Source organism: Balaenoptera physalus, assembly GCF_965194825.1.
Source record: "Balaenoptera physalus genome assembly, chromosome: 1".
Taxonomy (NCBI): domain Eukaryota; kingdom Metazoa; phylum Chordata; class Mammalia; order Artiodactyla; family Balaenopteridae; genus Balaenoptera; species Balaenoptera physalus.
This window is the reverse complement of record NC_138882.1, coordinates 22,581,659-22,601,368: the sequence shown is the minus strand read 5'-3', so window position 1 is coordinate 22,601,368 and position 19,710 is coordinate 22,581,659. Positions and strand designations below refer to the sequence as shown.

Genomic DNA, 19,710 nt, shown 5'->3' with positions numbered 1-19,710 from the left:
TTGTCACTAGACACGTTATCTTCCTTCTCGTTGAGCAAAGTTATTTTTCAAACACTAAGCACAAATAATTATTCAAGAAACACTTTGCAAAAACAGCATTTATGAAAACCGTACAATTCAAAATCTATTTTAGAAGCTTTTACAAAAAGCAGGGAATTTAGCGGGGGAAGCAGGTGCTGCATTCTTTTCATGATAAATGGCGGTGCATGCCCGGGCGAGGGTGGGCTGGGAGGCTGCCTGACTAGTCCCGGATAGAGCGGTACCAGAAGGTTTTCCAAACACAGCCTCCAAACCAAAATGCCCTTAGACTCAAGCAGCTCTGACCATAAAGGTAAGAATGAGAGGTGTGTTCTGCTGGTCTGAGATTTGTAAGAAGTGCAGTCAAGTAAGCAGTTGATTTAGTATCTCACCCCCTCCCCTTGCAGAATTTACCATTTGACATTTGGTGCCTGTGACCTCAGCAGGAGTTCTAAGGACAAAGCAACACCTGAGTCGACTGAAGAGGACATATCTGGGGTCTGGAGGGTCCCCAAAGCGTCTTTGAAGGAAACGTCTTGAAATCAAAAGCCATCTGCTAAGGGAAAAACTCTGTGTTTTGTGTTTTACCCCCAGGAATCACTAGGTTCCTAGTGGAGGAGTCCAGGAAGAAGAAGACGACTGACAACAACCATAGCTATCACTTTCCAGAACTTCCTGAGCCACAGACTTCACATACATTATCTTGTTCATCTCATAACAATCCAGTGAGGTGGGGACCATCCTTATGCCCATTTTCCAGTGGGGGAAACTGAGTCTCACAGTGGTCACGTCCCGCGTGGACAGTCTGTCAGCTGGTGAGTGGCAGAGCCGGCATTTAAACCCCACACCGTTTGACTCTACATCCCACGCTTTACCTCCTTACTGCACACTGCATTCCTGGACCCCTTCCAGCCGTTAGCCCCCCACCCAAGGGGAGCCACTCTCCTGACTTCCACAGCAGAGATTAGTCCTTCTGTGTTTGTACTTTATGTAAATGGAATCATGCAGTGCGTGCTCTTTGGTGTCTGGCTTCTTTCACTCAGCGTTAAGTTTGTGAGATTCACCCATGTTGTTGAGTATGGCCGTTGATCATTGGTATGCTCTTGGCCGTACGGAATTCCATCGTGTGACTACGCTTCAGTTTATGTATCCATTCTATTATTGATGGACTTTGCATTGTTTCTTGTTCTTGACTATTACACAAAGCTGTATTATGCACATATAAACTTTTAAGGTTGTAGATAAAAGAATCTATATAGACAATCATCTCATCTGTGGATAATGAGAAATTTTAGGTTTTTTTTCCCCTTTCCAAACCTTATATGTTTTCTTTCTTTTCTTTTTTCTTCCTGATTTTAAAAGCCTTCACTGTTTCACCATTAAAAATAATTTTGTGTAGGTTTTGGTTAGACTTCCCTTATCAGATTAAGGAAATCCCTTTCGATTCTGAGCTAGTTAATTTTTTAAATCATAAATAGATATTTTGAATTTCATCGAATGTGTTTTCTCTGTCTTTTGAAATAACCATATTGTTTTGTTCTTGTAATGCTAATGGGGTGGAAGATAATTACAGATTTTCTGAAGTTAAACCTTACATTCCTGGAATAAACTCAGCTGAGTCATGATGTGTTATTTTTTTTCATAAAGTGCAGGATTTATTTTGCTAATATTTGTGTAGGATTACTGTCTTTATGTTCCTAAATGAAGTTTCCCTATGATTTTTCTTTATTATATTTTTCCAGTTTTAGCATCAAAGGTAGAGTGGACTCATAGACTGAATTAGGGAATATTCTTTTTCTTTTTTCTTCAAAGAATTTGCATAATATTAGAATGATATGTTCCATGAACACTTGGTAGAATTTACTTGTAAAATCATCTGTGCCTGGTGATTATTTGTAGGAAAATTAAACAATTGATTCACTTGTTTTGATGGTTATGAGCTATTTCTATTTGAGTTGGTTATTTTTAAAAGAATGTGCTCATTTCTTCTAAGTTAATGCATCTTTATGCATTCTTTGGCATGTAGTTTTTTATAGTACTCTCTTATCTTCTTAGTCTCTGATGGATCTCTCATTATATCCCTTTTTATTTTTAATATTATTTGTGCATTTCTCTTTCTTGCACAATTCTGCTAGAGGCTTGCCTATTTTATTCGCGTTTTCTAAGAACCAACTTTAGGTTTTTGTAAATCTTTGTTTTCTATTTCATTAATTTTGACACCTAAAGTTATTTTTCTTTAAATTTATTCTGTTGTTCTTTTTCTAATTTCTTAAGTTGGGTACTTAGCTCATTAATTTTCAGCCTTGCCTCTCTTATACGAATAAGCATTTAAGTCTCTACATTTCTCTCATTTCTCTCGTAGTATCTTTTTTATTGCATTCCAGAAGCCTTGGTATGTTGTATTTTCATTATTGTTTAGTTCTAAATATATTTAAATTTCTCGGGGTCTTTTATCCAAAAGGTATTTAAAAGTGAGATTTAAAAGTTCTAAGCATATGTTTTTGAGGTCTAAATTAATTGCACTGTGGTTGGAAAACTTGGTCCATATGATAAGGGATATTTGAAAATTTTAACCCTTCTTCTATTCCATGGTTAGTCTTTGTAAATATTGTCATATGGAATCTATATATGTTTGATAAATGAAACGATAATTGCATTTTTATATTTTTACTAATTTTTTGTCCTATCAATAAATAAAAGATGTACCTTGAACATTGCCCACTCTGATGATGAGTTTAATTTCCCTATGTACTCTATCAATTTTGCATTACATGTAACATAAGACTTTTTAGAATTGTTTTATCTTTCAGATGCATCAAACATTTTGTTATTGCACAGAGGCCCTATCTATATAACGCTTTTCTGTATTAAAGCCTACCTTTTCTGACAGTAGAAATCTTTCTTTTGGTTAATATTTGCTTCATAAATCTTTCACTTCCAACTTTTCCCTGTCCTTATGTTTGAATGTGTCCCCTGTGAATAGCACATGGCTGAATGTTTTAAAATATCTAGTGTGACTATCTCCGTCCATTGTGTGGTGAGTTTAGTCCTGTTTCATTAACGTGATGCCAGATTTGTCTGTCTTTCCACTATGCTGTTACCTTCTGCTTCCTATTTATTTTTCCCTCTGCCTATTTTTCTCTTCTTGACTATTAAAACTTTCCATTTTTATTGGCTTTCTCATTCCATTTTTCCTTCTACTCGTTTGGAAGTGATGCTATGCTCTCTTTCTGTTCTCTGATGGTTACCTTTGAAATTATACCATGCAAAACTACTAAACACTAACAATAGTTCCTCAACCCTCCTAGCAAATCACACAACAATTTCCTCTTTCAACTTTTATACTATTATCCTGAGTATTTTCATTATGTCTTCTTAAACATTTTTATTTCTATAAGTTATGTAAATTAGATGTTAATATTATTTTATGGACAATATTAATATTTGCCTACTTCTTTACTTTTTTGCAACTCAGACTTTTCTTCCAAGATTATTTCCCTTCTTCCTGGAGTGCATATTTTAAAGTTCTTCTGGCTTAGGTCTATTGGTAGTAGACTTGGTTTCTGTTTCTCTAAAAATGTTTTTATTTCACTCTCATGAGTGGAGGTATTTTTGCTAGGTGGACAATTCTAGGATGACTGTGATGTGATTTTCCCTCAGCATTTAGAAGATATTATTCCATTGTCTCTTGGCTTTGGTTTTTGCTGTTGAGAAAATTGCTGTCAGTCTGTCATTCCTTTGAAGGTGGTACATTTTCTTTTTTAATGCTTTTAAGATCTTCAGTTTGTTTTTGGTACTTGGCATGTTGTCTTCAATATGTCCATGTTTGGATTTACTTTTTCTTTGTCTTGTTGTGTAACTGCCATGATTACTGTGTCCTTGTACTCATGTACCTCAGTTTTAGAAAATTACCTTTAAATTAGCCCTCTTACCTGTCTTTTCTACTCCTTCCTCCTGGACTCTGATATGATATTGGAACTTCTTACTCTACCTTCCTTGTCTCTTTTTTTCTCTCTTGCACTTTACATCTTGTTTGTTTGTGCTACTTTCTAGAAAATTTCTACAGATCTATCTTCAGGTTCACCAATTCACTCCTCAATTATGTTTAATATGCTATTACCGCACTCCCTGAATTTTTTGAATAGCTAAAACTATATATGTCATTTTAAAAAGTTCTATGTCTTTTTCAAATCTCCTTCATCATATTTGCTATTCCTTTCTGCTTGCTCATCTTTATGAGCCCATCTTTTTCTTTAAACATTTTATGTATGGTTATTCTCTATTCTGATTCTGAGAATTCTAATATTTCAAATCCATATGCATCCTAATCTGTTTTATTTCTGCTGATAATCACTCATTATGATTTGTGTCCTTGTGTGATGATCTACTGAGCTCACATTTGGCTGTTCTTGGTCTGTGGAAAACAGAACAGGATGCTTGTCTCCAGAGTGGTTTCTTCTGCCAGGACCAGGAACGCTGCTGACCTGGACCCATGCCATCCCCTTCCATAGTCCCTGGACTAAACTGTGAATCTCAGGGTCAACTTCTCCCTCTTGACATACTGTTATTTGGAATTGTCCTCAGGGCAACTCTGCCTGTATGTCCTCAGAGCAACTTTCCAATACTAACTACTCAGATCTCTGACTATGTGTGTTTGTATGTGTGTGTGTGTGTGTGTGTGGTGTGTCCCCATGGAGGTCTCCCTTATTTCCATAATCTCAGCAATGCAAAGAAGTTGTATTTTATGAAAGATATACCTGTTCTGAAACAGGAGGACCCTCAAGATCACTAATCTCCCACACTATGAGACGTAGAAATTTGGGCCTGTTTTTGCATTAATAAAATAGATAGGGAGTATGAGAGTTCAGGGAAAGATGGAGACATTTCATTGCCATTTAAGCAACACTAAGTAAATCCTAGTTATTGTTTGTGGCATATAATTTCCTAAATCTCATCATTCTGTCATTGCTTTCTGGCTACCTCATGTGTATGAAGCTTGCTTCCTGAGTGCCAAGGGCTACCCAATATCCTCTCTTCTATTTAGCATCTTGAGAACACCCTTGCCCACTTCACCTCATTTTGTAATGCCCGCAAGAGGCCTGACTTGCAGACTGGATGGAGTAGAATGCTGCATGCTATAAGGCTATAATAGACAGAGACAGGTCCAAGGGAAAGGCTTGGGTCCCAAGTTGGTCCAATCCAAGTCTTTCCTAGAATTTTCCATATTGGAGGCAGAGAAGTCTCTCTTCTTGGATTGCAAATAAGAAACACATAAGACGGAGGCTGTTGGTGGCCATCTTCCATGCCACGTAGGGAGAGTCAATCTGTAGCCTTGATTAACACATGGGTCTGTTTCTGAGCTGAGCTTAAGAGGATGGGATTGACATGTACACACTGCTATATTTAAAACAGATAACCAACAAAGACCTACTGTATAGCACAGGGAACTCTGCTCAGTATTCGGTAATAACCTAAATGAGAAAAGAACTTGAAAAAGAATAGATACGTGTATACGTATAACTGAATCACTTTGTTGTACACCTGAAACTAACACAATGTTGTTAATCAACTGTATTCCAATATAAAATAAAAAGTTAAAAAAAGAAGACATTTACAAAATGATTATAAAGAAGGGGGGGTGAGTAGTTCCTGGCAGCTCATACTTTCAGATGGTTGCAGGAGGACTTCCTTGCTGCGCCATGACAGGGACCTAAGGCTTCTATCCCTTTACCACCTTCAAGGCAGTGAAAGGGGCACGGCTTTAAGCAATTACCATCATCCACCCAGTATAAGTGTCAATTAGGCTAATGGAGAAAATAAGATTCAGAAACTTTTGAAGTGGTCCTTCCTCCCCTTTTGAGAGTTAGCTCACCTCTACTTGACCTCAAAAATGTAAGCTTTCCAGTAAATCTGACCCCCTACTTCCTGTGAGTTTCAACATCTGCAACATCAAAGTGAAACAATCACTCCTTTAGAAGCACAGAAAAATTAACTGGAAATAGAATGAGGCTGGTTTCATGTGCTATGAGAAAGGGAAATGGGTCTGATTGCAACTAGATATAGAATTGGAAAATATCCAGAACTTTCTGATTTTTAAAAAGGCAAAATCAAATTGGCAAGTGTTTGGTGTCTCAAAAAATAATTTTAAAAAAGTCCATTATTGACTCTTCATTATACAAGATACACGCAAAGGAGAAGCATACAGTTCCAGATCATTTCAGTGACATCCCATACCCAGGAAGGATTAATGCCTGAGAATACTCAGTTGAATCAGTATTTTCTCCCCTCAATGCACAATCACTACAGGATAAGCATAGAGTAGGAACATTAATAAAAGCTGGTCCAATATGGAATTAATTCAATTAGATAGGCAGGGGAGAAACACTTCAATCCCCTAGAGCCAAAGGTAACTTCTTTAAAACTCCTGATATCCGGTCAAATGCAATTAGTATCACTATCTGTTGTTCAAATCCTACAATAAAAGATATATACATGTTAACGTTTGACAAAACTTAGGTTATTTTACCATTCATTCCTCCCAAATTCTGAGTGTCCTCGCAAATCAGATTTTCAAAAATACTTCTTCCTTTCTTCTTTTTGGTTTTTTTTTTTCAAAAATATTTTGTCCAGCATTGGAGTCAAGAAAATATTATATAATAAAAGCTAACGTGGAGTTTTTGTTGTGTGTTCAACACTGTTCTAAATACTTTACATGTGTTGATCCATTTAATCACCACGACCCTATGAGTTATGCACTCTATTTCCTTTATGTAAATAAAGAAACTGATGCATGGATGGGTAAAGAACCTTGCCCAATGCCCCTCTTAGTTAAATGATGGAGGCTAGATTTGAACATGGAGAGTCTGGTTTCAGAGTCTGGGTTATAATCACAATGGTGTATTTCCTTTTCATCACTGAAAGGCTGGTAATGTATGGAAACAGCATAGGGAGTCGGAGAGAACTGGGTTCAAATCCCAGCTCTACCACTTACTAACAGCAGCATCTCAGAAATCTTTCTCAATCTCTGTAAACCTCAGTTCTTCATCTGTGAAATACCGTAGCTAACTTATGTTATAAAGGTTATAAAATAAAAGGATATAAATGAATGTAAAAGTGTCTAGTGTATGTCAAGTGCCTGGCACATAGTAAACATTTCCTAAGGTTTGGCTAGATGATAGGATGTTTTGATCCCATAGTTTTGATCTGCTAAGTAGTGAATACAAATATTTAAGTCAGAATACTAAGGCTATTACATTTTCATTGAGAGAGTATTTTCTAACACAAACTCCTTTAAGCCAATTCAATTCTGTGATCAGTTTTCTAAATGGTACAGTCATTGCTTCCAAATTTTTCTATTTTTGTTTTCGATTTACGAAACTTCTTTGCATTGAGACCGGTTGCATTTATTTTATCAGTGTTCTTGACAATATCAAATGTGACCAATTACAGCTTCTGCTGTTGTGGGAATTATTTCTAGCAAGTTCAATTTTTCCAGGCCAAATTATACATAGATACATGTATAGAGAAAATGTGCTTCAATTTTTAGTCAGTAACAACTGTTACTATTTTCAGTTTTAGCCTTTGTTGAGTTTACTTTGTGTTAATAAATTTCTACTAAATCTAGTTTTCCTGGGTTCAGGTTTTGATGTCCTCATTGTCAACAACAAAAATGCATTTTTTCCCAGCAATCAATAATGTTAGTTTTATTTTGTTTTTAGAAATCTTTTGAGATAATTGTAGATTCACATACAGTTTTAAGAAGGACAGAGAGATCTTATATGCCCTTTACCCAATTTTTCCTGATGATAACATCTTGTAAACTATAGTACAGTATCACACCTAGGATACTGACATTGACAGCCAAGATACAGAACATTTCCTTCACCAGAAGGACCCCTCATGTTGCCCTTTTATCTCCATAAACACTTTCCTCCACCTCCATCCCGTCTATAATCCCTGACAGCCACTAATCTGTTTTTCGTTTCTGCCATCCTGTCATTTCATTAATGTTATATAAGTAGAATCACACACTATGTAACCTTTTGGGATTGGCTTTTTTCAGTCAGCATAATTCTCTGGAGATTCATCTAAGTTGTCGTGTGTATCAGTAGTTGTTTCCTCTTCATTGCTGAGTAGTATTTCATGGTATGGATGTACCACTGTTTGTTTAACCTTTTAGCTGTTGAAGGACATCTGGGTTAACTCAGTTTTGGGTTATTATGAATAAAACTGTTATAAACATCCATATATAGGTTTTTGTATGAACATAAGTCAATTTCTCTGGGATAAATGCCCAGGACTGCAATTGCTGTGTCATATGGTAGTTACATCTTTAGTTTTTGAAGAAACTGCCAAATTGCTTTCCAGAGTGACTGTACCATTTTGCATTTCCACCAGCAATGCCTGGGTGATCCAGTTTCTCTGCATCCTTGCCAGCATTCCGTGTTGTCACTATTTCTTATTTTAGCCATTCAATAGGTGAATAATGATATCTCATTATAGTTTAAACTTGCATTTTCTCATCCCATAACTTGTCATTTCATCCTCTTAACAGATTCCTTCACACAGCAAAAGTTTTTAATTTTGACAAAGTCCAATTTATCAATTTTTTCTTTTATAGATTGTGCTTCTGGTGTCAAGTTTAAGAACTCTTTGCCTAACTTTAGATCCTGAAGATTTTTTCCTGAAAACTTTATTGTATTACAATTTGCATTTAAGTCCATGATCCACTTTGAGTTAATTTTTGTATAAGATGTGAGACTTGGGTTGAAGTCTTTCCTTCCTTCCTCCCCTTCTCCCTCCCTCCTTTCCTCCCTCCCTCTCTCTCTCTCCCTCTGTTACTTCCTTACTTTTTGCCTGTAGATATCCACTTGTTCCAGCAGTATCATGTTGAGCTGTCTGTCCTTCTCCATCAAATTGCTTTTGCATCTTTGCCGAAAATGATAATTGGACATATTTCTGTGGGTCTATTTCTGGTTTCTTTATTCTGTTCCATTAATGTATGTGTCTATGTCTTCATCAGTATCACATAGTCTTAATTACTGCAGCCATGTAATAAGTCATGAAACTGGGCAGACTGATTCCTCCCACTTTCTCTTTTTCAAAATTGTTTTAGCTCTTCTAGTTCCTTTGCCTTTCCGTATACATCTTAGAATAACCTTGTCCATATCTACTAAAAATCTGAGACTTTAAGAGGAATTACAATAAATTTGTTTATCAGTTGGGGGAGAATTGACATCTTTATTATGTTGAGTCCTCTAATCCATGGATAGTAGGTCTATTTATTTAGGTCTTCTTTCTTTCATCAGCAATTTATGGTTTTCAGCAAATAAGTCGTATATATGTTTTATTAGATTTATATGTAAGTTTTTCTGAGTTATTGTAAATGGTAGTGTATTTTTAAATTTCAGTGACCATGTGTTCATTGATAATATATAGAAATCTGATTGATTTTTGTATGCTGCTCTTGTATTCTGTGATCTTGCTAAATTCACTTATTAGAAGATTTACATAGATTCCTTCGGATTTTCTATATAAACCATCATGTCATCTATGAATAAGGATCGTTTTGTTTCTTCTTTTCCAATCTTATGCTTTTTATTTTCTTTTCTTGCTTTCCAGCATGATGTTGAATAAGAGCAGTGAGAATGGACACGCTTGCCTTGTTCCCGATCTTGGGAGAAAGCATGTAGTCTTTCACTTAGGTGTAATGCTTGCTGTAGATTTTTTTGTAGATGCTCTTTATCAAGTTGAGGAAGTTCCCCTTTATTTTTATTTTTCTGAAAGTATTAGTCATGAATGGGTGTTGAATTTTGTCAGATGCTGTTTCTGTATTGATTTATATGTTCATGGGCTTTTCTTCAATTTGCTAATGTGCTGGATTATTAATATGGGGATTGATTTTCAAATACTGAATCAGCCTTGCAGTCTTGGAATAAATCCAACTTCGTTGTAGTGCATAATTCTTTTTATATACTGTTGAATGCAATTTGCTAACGTTTTGTTAAGGATTTTTACATCTATATTCATGAGTGACATTATTCTGCAGGTTTTGTTTGTTTCACACTGTCTTTGTTTTGGTATTGTGGTAACACTAACTTCATGAAATAAATTGGGAAGCGTTCCCTTCTCTTCCATTTTTTTGGAAGAGGTTGTGTAGAATTAGTGTTATTTCTTGTCTAAGCATTTGTGAAATTCTTGAGTGTTACCATCTAGCCAGGAGATTTTGGGGGGAGAGTTTTAAAATTATGAATTTAATTTCATTAGTGATTATGGGCTATTCAAATGATCTATTTCATATTGGGTGAGTTGTGGTAGTTTGTGTTTTTGGAGGAATTGGTCCATTTACCTAAGTCGTCAAACTTTGTGTAAAGTTGTTCATAGCATTCCCTTATTATCCTTTTGATGTCTTCAGGGTCTGTAGTGATATTGCTGTTTCATTCATGATATTGGTAATTTGTGTCTTCTCCTTTTTCTTTATCAGTCTTGTTAGCGGTTTGTCTATTTTATTGAATTTTTCAAAGAATTTTTCAATTTTATTTGAATTGATTTCTGTTCTTCGATTTTCTTTGCTTGCTTTGGGTTTAATTTTGCTCTATTTCTAGGTTATTCTAAGGTGGGAGCTTAGATTATTGATTTGAGATTTTTGCCTTTTTAAATGTACTTAATTCTATAAATTTCCCTCTCAGCACTTGCTTTTGCTGTGTCCCACAAATTTGACATTTTATTTTGATTAAAGTCAATGTATTTTTAAAATTTTCCTTTCAGACGTTGACTTAGGGATTGTTTAGAAGAGTTCTGATTAATTTCTAACTGTTGGAGATTTTCCTGGTATCATTGTAATTGTTTTCTAGTTTGATGCTTTTGTGGTCAGAGAACACATTTTGTATGATTTCAATAATTTAAATGTCTTGAGTTTATTTTATGGACCAGGATATGATCTCTCTTGCTATTTGTTCCATGAGCGCTGGAAAAGAATGTGTGTTCTGCTGCTGCTGGCTGGGGTTTTCTGTAACTGTTGATTAGATCTTGTTAGTTGATGGTGTTAAGTTTTTCTGTATCTTTGTTGATTTTCTTTTTAGAAGTCCTATCAATTGTTGAGAGAAGGGTGTTCAAGTCTCCAGCTGCAACTGTGATTTTATTCCTTTATTCTAGTTCTATTGGTTTTTGCTTCATATATTTTGTAATTCTGTTGTTTATACATAGATGTTTAGAACTATGTCTTCTCAGTGGATTGACTCTCTTGTAAGTTTATGATGTTCCTGTCTATGGTAATTTTTTGCTCTGAAGTGCACTTTGTCTCATATTAATATAGCCACTCTTTTGCAAATGTTTTCTCCCAGTCTGTGGCTTATTTTCTCATTCTCTGATCAAGAATTTTTTTCTTTTCTTCAGTTTTAGAAGTTTGATTATGATATGTCTTATGGATTTCTATGGGTTTACTCTTTTGGGGGGTTCACTCAACTTCTTGAATATGTAGGGTTAGCTGTTTACCAAATTTGAAAAGTTTTCAGCCATTATTACCTTGAGCACTTTTTCAGCCCTATCTTCTTACTCCTGTCCTCTGGGGACATGCCATGACTGTTAGAACTTCTTTTATATTCCCACAGGTCCATGAGGCTCTGCTAATTTTTTTTTTTTTTTTGGTAATTTTCTATTTCTCAGAGTTGGTAATTTTTATTGTTTTGTCTTACAGTTCACTGATTCTTCTGTCCCCTCCATTCTGCTGTTTAGCTCATCCACTGAGCTTTTTATTTTTGTTAATGTGTTTTCCAGTTCTAAAATTTCGATTTGGTTCTTCTTTATATCTTGTATTTTTTTTAAGCCTTTCTATTTGCCAAGACAATTTTATTTTTTGCTTGTTTCAAGTGTGTTCATAATTGCTTGTTGAAGCATTTTTATCATGACTTCTTTAAGATCTTTAGATATTTCTAACATTTGTCATCCTCACATTGACACCTATTATCTTTTTCATTCAGTTCGAGATATTCTTGATTCTTGATATGAAGCGTGATTTTGAATTGAAACCTGGACATTTTGAGTATTGTAAGACTGGATCTGCTGTTTTATCTGGCATCCTCTCACACTGTTCTAGAAAGGGAAGAAGGTTGAGGCCTTATTATTGCCAGGCAGGGGTATAAGTCCAGCTCCCCACTCAGCCTCCATTGCCACCTGAGTGGGGGGGAGGGGCCTCTCTCCACCACTGCTGGGTGGAGGTGGGGATGTTGGCTCCCCTCTAGGCCTCCAGTGATACCTCCCTGGCTGGGAGGGCTAAGAGTGCCTCATTACTGCTCCCCACATGACATCTATTGACACCAGAGGGGTGTTACTGATGGAGGGTGATAAAACTCCTCTCCACTAGGCTTTATCTGATACCACTCAGTAGGGAGAGAGAGGGGTGCCCTGTTACTGCATCGTGGTGGTGGTGGTGGTGTCAGTAGTGGTTGAAAGTCTAGGCTCCCCAAGTGGTCTCAACTGACTCTGCCAGGGTGGGGAGCTCCTTATTACATCCTGGTGAGGGTAAAAGTCTAGGCTCCCCACTGGGTCTTTGGGGGCATGGGTAATGGTTGGGGTCAAAAAATATATATATTTATACTGGGGATATATATGTATATATAGAATATTTTTTTTTAAGGGAAAAATAGGGGAAAGTAAATGTACTTCATCTTCTGTCAGTTTTATTCTGTATTGATTATTTCTACCAGTAATATTCATAAAGAATTGGATAAAAGAATGAAAGCCTGTATTTATTTCTTGGAGCAAAGAGCAAAGAACATTAGTAGGGTAAAGGCATGGGATATGGATGTAGGGTCAAAATATTGTGCTTAATGGCTTTTGACTTTATATTGACCACCATGTTAAGCATGGGTATAATGACCCTGGCCTTAAGTAGCATGCAGTCCAGCTTGGAAGCCAAGATGGGGATTGCAAAACGGATATGCCAGCAAAGCAGCAATTTCTAAGTGCTCAATAAGCCATAAAGTGAGCAGCTTGTCAAAGAAGGCTGATGCTGAGATGGAGCAGCCAGGGAGGTCCCACATTTCATACAAGAGGCAGGATGTGAGCTAACCTCAGAGAAATCAGACTTGGGTATGATGGGAGGAGGCAGCTGGTGAGAAAGCAATTAGATAGGGAGAATGGAATTGACAAAAATGGAAAGTCAGTAATATAATAACAACTGCAATATTTAATTACTGTGTGTGTATTAGGTTCTGGACACTATGCCAGGCACCTTAGATTATTTTAATCATCCCTCACAACACCTCTTTGAAGTGCGAAATACAGTTCTATTTTACAGATGAGGAAACTGAGGCCCAGGAAGGTAACTTCCCCAAAGTCACATACCTATGTCAAGAGGAAGAGTTAGATTCATGGGACGTCTGTCTGAGATATTTTAAACACTTTCCTAGAATGCTGGGAATGTACACAGAATTTGGCTGGAACAGCATTAGCTTGGGTGAAGAGAAGAAAACAATAAGATTAGAAATTGAGCCAAGATGTATGGGCCTTTCTACTTTTGAGCAAAGGAGTGAGGGCCTGAGTAGGCCTCTTTGGGGACAGCAGACAGAGGGGAACTACGGCAGGGAAGTGGGCCCAGTTTCCATTATGTAAGATGAGAATATGGATCTCACACTGACCTTTGAACAAAACCCCTTGCCAGGTCACCTTTCATGTCATTTCAAAAACACTAAGAAGACACAAATCTTCCAGTGGGGCTTACTCTCTCCTCTTTTTTTTTTTTTTTTGAAAGACAAATGTTACATTAGGGGCATTTAAAGAACACCTTTAGAATTTTTCAATAGAGACTTTGAGATGTGATGGGTTAAATTCTACTTAGCTTCTGGCTCCTTATTTTTTAAATGTCGTGTTCCTGAATCATGCTTAGCCATTCATTCAGACTGGTTAGGTTAATTAGACACAATGTGGGTAGACAGAATGACATTACATACCTCCTTCAGAAGAGACAGAGGAGAAACAGAGGGGAAGAGAAGGATTCTAATAGAATTTCGTTCCAAAAGACTGGATGAGACTGACCAAAAGGGGGGGGAAAAAAAAGAATTGGACCAAAAGAGTCTAGTGAGCTTTTGGACAGCATGTCTGTGGTGGTGCAGTCAATCAGTAGTGCTAAAGGAATTATAAATATTTCCTATTAACACAGGAAGGGAAGGCCAAAGAAGTGCAGCCTGGGAGGATCTACAGAGAGCTGTTTCCAAAAATATTTCACAGAACATCAATCCCATGGAAAGATCCAAGAAAAAAAAGAGTTCCGTGGTTTGTGAAAAACACTAGGTTAATCAAATGTGTCTTTACTGCCAGACTTTTCAGAGCCTTTAAAAATTTCACATGCATTATGAAATCCCAAGAGGGGCTGTAGTATGCTGTGTTCCCAAATATACTTGTTTACAGAAATTCCCCCCACCCCTACCCCCACACACTCTTTTTTTGCAGATTTTTCTTGCAGATTTCTTATGACAGGTACATCACACTTCACACTTTCATAAGTTCTGGACAGGGAAAGACTTACCTCATGACACAGAACTGTATTCCCCACTGTAGATTTTTCTTTGGTTCCTCAAAGATGTGTCTGACATATGCCTCTAAGATTACTTGAGAACTGAATGAATATTTTCTACTTAAGTCCAAATGTACAAAGGCAAGTAATTTTCTTAAAATTTCCAAATTTCTACCCCAACCCTCTCAACCATCCAAATGAATTAATAAACTAGTTCATCAGACGAAATTGCAGCTATTTTATATACTTTAAAAAAATGAATGCTCAATTATAATCAGATTATAAAATGAATCACATTGCCACATCTCTTTCTAGCCGCCTGGGCTGTAAGCTATTTGTCGTCAGGTTCTCAGTGGCCTCCTCTCTGCTGCCCAGCTCGAACCTGGGCCTCCCGCCCTATCGGATCAAAGAAGTTGTTGGCAAACTTTCTCACGTTGTCTGCCCTGGACGCCCTGGAGATCTTTTGGAATTCACCGAAGGGTGCATCTTTCTCTCGCGAGATCTGCTCCATCTTCCGCTCCTTTTTCCTAATGGCTTCCTTAATGCGCTCGATGTGGCACTTTTCCTCCTTCTCGGCTTTCAGCTTCAGGATGTGATGATTCTTCTCCCGCAGGATGTTGAGCTCCCGAATCTGCTGCACCTTGTCGCTGATATTCCTGTGGACGTTACTCCTGGTCTGCAGGATCTTCTGGTCCGCGAGCTCCACGGGCAGCCGCTCGTGCCCCTTCCTCTGCTCCCCGGACTCTTCCGCGCACCCCTTGACCTGCTGGCACTGCTCCTCCTCCTTCTTGACCTTCTCCTTCGGCTCCCGGTGATGCTCCTTAATCAGGCCCTGGGGGATCTCTTGGGACCACTGGGAACTCTGTTCCAGGGACAGCTTCCTAAGGAGCTCCTCAGCCTTGGCCTGGCAGTCCCTGAGGACCTTCCGGGCCTGGTAATTGACTAGGGAGCTAAGACGGGTCTCCTGGATCTTCTTCTGGCCCTCGGTGGTGTGCACATGCCTCTTTAGACAGGCCTGCTTCAGCCTCTTCTGCAGCTGCAGGCTGTTCTGCTCCCGCAGGTCCTGCATCATCCTCTCGTGCTCCTGCAGGCGCTGCACCTGGTACGGCTTCCCGCGCTTGGTCTCGGTCTCAGAGGGGGCCCCCTCCAGCTTCTCCTGGCGCTGGTTCTCTTGGTCCTGTAGCTGCGCCTTCCACCTGCGCTCCTGCCGGATCGTGTTTGTCGCTTGCCGGTCCCGCCGTCGGACACGCTGCTCCTTCTCCTGCTGCCACTGCTCCTGGCTCTGCTGCAGCAGCCGCTTGCGCTCTGTCTCTAGGGTCAACTGGACCTTCTGGTCCGAGCGCTTCAGCTCCTCCCAGGCTAGGGCCGCCTGCTGCTGCAGCTCCCGCATCCTCTGGGCCTTCTTGAGCCAGGTCAGCACCAGGGCCACAATCTTCCGGTCCCTGGAGGACATTACTGCCTCTTCCAGCTTGTTCTTGAGGATCTGGGTGTGCTGGTTCTGCATCGCCTTGCTGGAGAGCGAGGGCTGGGAGTACTGGCTGGCTAAGGACTCCACCGGATCATTACGGTATCTTTTCTGGAGGTACACGCAACCTGACTGCGTCCCGAACTCTCTAGAGGGCACAGAACACCTCTTCGTGTGAACCGAGGAAAGGGACCAGCGACCGAGACCTCTGCAAGCTGGCACTGCCCACTGGTCTCCGCTCTGCACCTTTTCTACCCCGAAAGTTCCACTCGGGGGAGTGTAAGCTCCCTGCAGGTAAGGTGGGGGCGAATCTCCCCGGGCCTGAGGGTAGTGCTGGCAGGGCTGAGGCTGTTGCGGTGGCAGCTGGGGCTGCTGCTGCCAGGCCGGGCTAGGCGGGCTGCCTCCCTGCTCCAGGGGCTTGGTACCCGCCTCCCCCCAGGCGTCTTCCAGGCGCCGGCTGCGGGGCCGGTGCTTCCTGGCGTGGTCCGGGGGCCTCCGGGCCACGTCGGTCAGGCTGCGGCTTTCAGGCGGAAAGTCCGGGTACCGGCGCCGGCGGGGCCGCGGGGTGGGCGAGCAGCGCAGGTGCGGCCAGGGCGCCGAGGCCTCGCTCCGCTCGCGGGGAGTCCCGGGCCGGGAGCACAGGCCCTGCTCGCTCTGCGGTCCTGACCCGCCCAGCCGCGCCGAGGATGCGCGCTCCTTGCGGGGCGGCGGGGCCTCCCAGAGTTCCGAGTGAGGCCACGGGGAGAAGCGGCCGAAGCCCTCCATGCTCCCTCCCCGCGCGCCCAGCGTCTGAGCCAGGGTCCCTGGACCTCACGGGGGGCGCTGCGGAGACCCGCCCCGCCCTCGGATCCCGGGGGTCCGGGCCGCCTGTGACGCTCTGGCCACTTCACAATGCGCCTCCGCCCCCCGGTTGCCGCAGCCCTCGGCCCTCGGCCCTCGCCCACCCCAGCCTTCCTAGCACCCCGCGCGGTGAGAGGAGGGGGGAGGAGGGGAGGGGAAGGGGGGAGGAGAGGGGGGAGGGGAGGAGAGGGGGAGGGGAGGGGAGGGGGAGAGGAGGGGGAGGAGAGGGGAGTGGGGAGGGGCTGTAGAAAGACAGGGTGACCCTTAAAGCTGAGGGTGTGTAGTGAACCCCCACTGGTGTTTCAGGCAGGAATTTGAACTCGCATTTGTACACCTTAAAGTAGCAGAATTTTAAAAGTAGACAGGTGAAGGCGTTACTCCCAGAATGGAATGTGGCGGGCAAGTCCTTTAGTCGGGGGTTCCTCCGTCTCTGCGCCTCTGCAGTGTATGCAAATGAAGCGGCCGTGGAAGCACGTTAATTCACTGCACCATCCTTCTGCCCTTTTAAGTTAGCAAGCCCAAAGTATACTTTTTAAACTTTTAGAAGAGAGAGAGAGAAAAAAAATAAACAACTAATTTGTTTTCTCCTAATATGGCAATTACTGCTTTTGTCAAAATATGAATGTTAAGTGCACATCTCTGAAATAACATCAGTGGACAGCATGCCGAAATCACATTGTTATTGTTGTTTTCCTTTTTCTCCAGTTTTGTGAGATTATTTTTTCTTGTTGAGGCACCCAGGGCTAATGGGAAAAACACTGAATTTGGTCATGCAAACTTGAGTTTGAATCTCCTCTGCCCCTTTCCACTTGTGTGGTCTTGGGCTAGTTACTTAACTCTCCTGACCCTCAAATTCTGGAACAGTGGACTGGAAGAGGGGCCGTGACAATAGCACTGTTGGGCTGCCCTGAGGGTCAGATGAAACTATGTATCAAGAGCTTAGTGCCTTAATGCATTCAATAAACATTATTTTGATGTCCTTCTAGCCTTCAATTACAAATTGTAAGGTTTAATATATGGGTTTACAAAAGTTTCTACACATTCCTAGAGAAGAAGAATGGAATTAATGTTATCCTAAAACAGTTTAGGTAAAGTATAGAGTGCTAGGGAGGGGCAATGCCCAGGTTCTGTTGTGTTCTTCCTGGACTGTGGATCGTGGCTAAGTCACTTCCTTTCTCTGAGATGTAATGAGGAAACAGTTCTGGATAACATTCTCCAAATATGGTCAATCCTTAAAGAAGAAAATTAAATATTTACTGATCCCAATCCTCTTCACCCACATCTCCTTGAAGTTTCACAGTGACCCAGCTAGGCAGGGCCAGTAGAACTGATAACATTTCCTTAAGACAAATCTGAGACTTGGCCATATTAACTGATTCCCCCAAAGATCAGTTGGTCAATGGTGGAAGTTTTGACTTCAGGTTCACTTGTCTTTCCATATCATGCTGCCTTTCAGGAAATGTACTTTGAATTGAGACATGTGTTATGGACCAAAAGTTTGTGTTCTTCCCAATTCGTATGTTGAAGCCCTAAACCCCAGTGTGATGGTATTTGGAGGTGGGGCCTTTGGGAGGTGATTAGGTTTAGATGAGGTCATGAAGGTGGGGCCTCCATGATGGGATTAGAGGAAGGGACCAGAACTTCTGCTCTCTGCCATGTGAGATCCCAAACAGAAGGTGGCTGTTTGTAAGCCCGGAAGCGGGCCGTCACCAAGAACTGAATGTGCTTGCATTTTCACCTAGCACTTCCCAGCCTGCAGAACTGTGAGAAATAAATGTCTGTTCTTTAAGCCACCCAGTCTATGGTGTTTTGTTAGAGCAGCCTCAGCTGACTAAGATGACATGCTTTACAAAAAATTATGATCAGTATATATCCGAGGGTCATGACAGCCATGTCCTTGAAGCCATGTGGTAGCAGCCTTAACCAGAGTGACTGAGGCCTCCCCAGGAGCCCACTCTGCCTGGATGGGATCTCACATGCAGTCATTAGCACGTCTATAGCTGAGAACAGGAGGTTGTTTCTACCCTAGGTTTCTATTGGTGCAACTCATACCATTGTTAGAGAAATTATTTAGTGATTATAATTTTTACTAGGAGGCAACTTTTACATAAAATAAATCAAATTTGAAATGGAATCTTTTAAGTGAGGAAATATTTGGGCATGAACTGAGTTGTGCTGATACCTGAATGTCATATGCCTTTGCGGAAGCTTTGTAAAACATTTTGTACATCTACATGTGGCTCTGGCTGGTATCAGGCCATTTCCTGTTACAGAGAAGCAGTGCTGTGTGGGCGAAAGTAGAGCCACCCAAGAGCCAGGAGACCTGCCACCAGGCAGCTCTGCCACCTGCTGAATCACCTGAAGTGGTCATCTTATTCTCTGTCTGGTGACTCTGGTGGTTTCTTCATTGCTGCAGGAGATGATCTGTAAGATCTCATTCAGTCTCCAGTGCAACTAGAAAGAGGAATTCAATTTAGTAACTCCTGCAGCCTTCATTCTGCAAAACAAAAATGAGTTAATCCCTGAAAAATGCTTACAGCAGTGCTTGGCATGTGGTTGCTGCCTTATAAAAATTAGTCACTAGAGTGATCATTATCATTATTCCAAGAGCATTAAAACCATAGCAGCGTAGGGCTGAATTTAAAGACCTAGTTTGGCAGATGTAAGCTATTACATATGGAATGGAAAAACAACAAGGTCCTACTGTATAGTACAGAGAACTGTATTCAGTATCCTATGATAAACCATAATGGAAAAGAATATTTTTTGAAAAAAGAATGTATATATGTATGTAACTGAATCACTTTGCTGTACAGCAGAAATTAACACAACATTGTAAATCAACTATACTTCAATTATAAAGAAAGAAAGAAAG

General features: G+C 40.4%; 2 protein-coding genes across 5 annotated transcripts in view; both read right to left on the bottom strand.

Annotated features, from left to right (window-relative positions):
* Positions 1 to 19,710, bottom strand: part of LOC309648256 (uncharacterized protein) — a gene marked incomplete at its 5' end in the record, with an annotated part of 51,930 nt that overhangs the window by 8,550 nt on the left and 23,670 nt on the right. The window lies entirely within an intron of this gene.
* The window catches only part of CCDC185 (coiled-coil domain containing 185), a 34,648-nt gene continuing 22,657 nt past the window's right edge, over positions 7,720 to 19,710 (bottom strand). For 2 of the 4 annotated variants that reach the window (XM_082426797.1, XM_082426798.1), the window contains one exon: positions 7,720 to 19,332. In XM_082426797.1, coding sequence (XP_082282923.1) covers positions 14,880 to 16,760 — 1,881 coding nt within the window. In that variant the 5' untranslated portion in view covers positions 16,761 to 19,332 and the 3' untranslated portion in view covers positions 7,720 to 14,879. The remainder of the gene's footprint in view (positions 19,333 to 19,710) is intronic. The other 2 variants (XR_014254062.1, XM_082426799.1) reach the window with 2 other exon arrangements.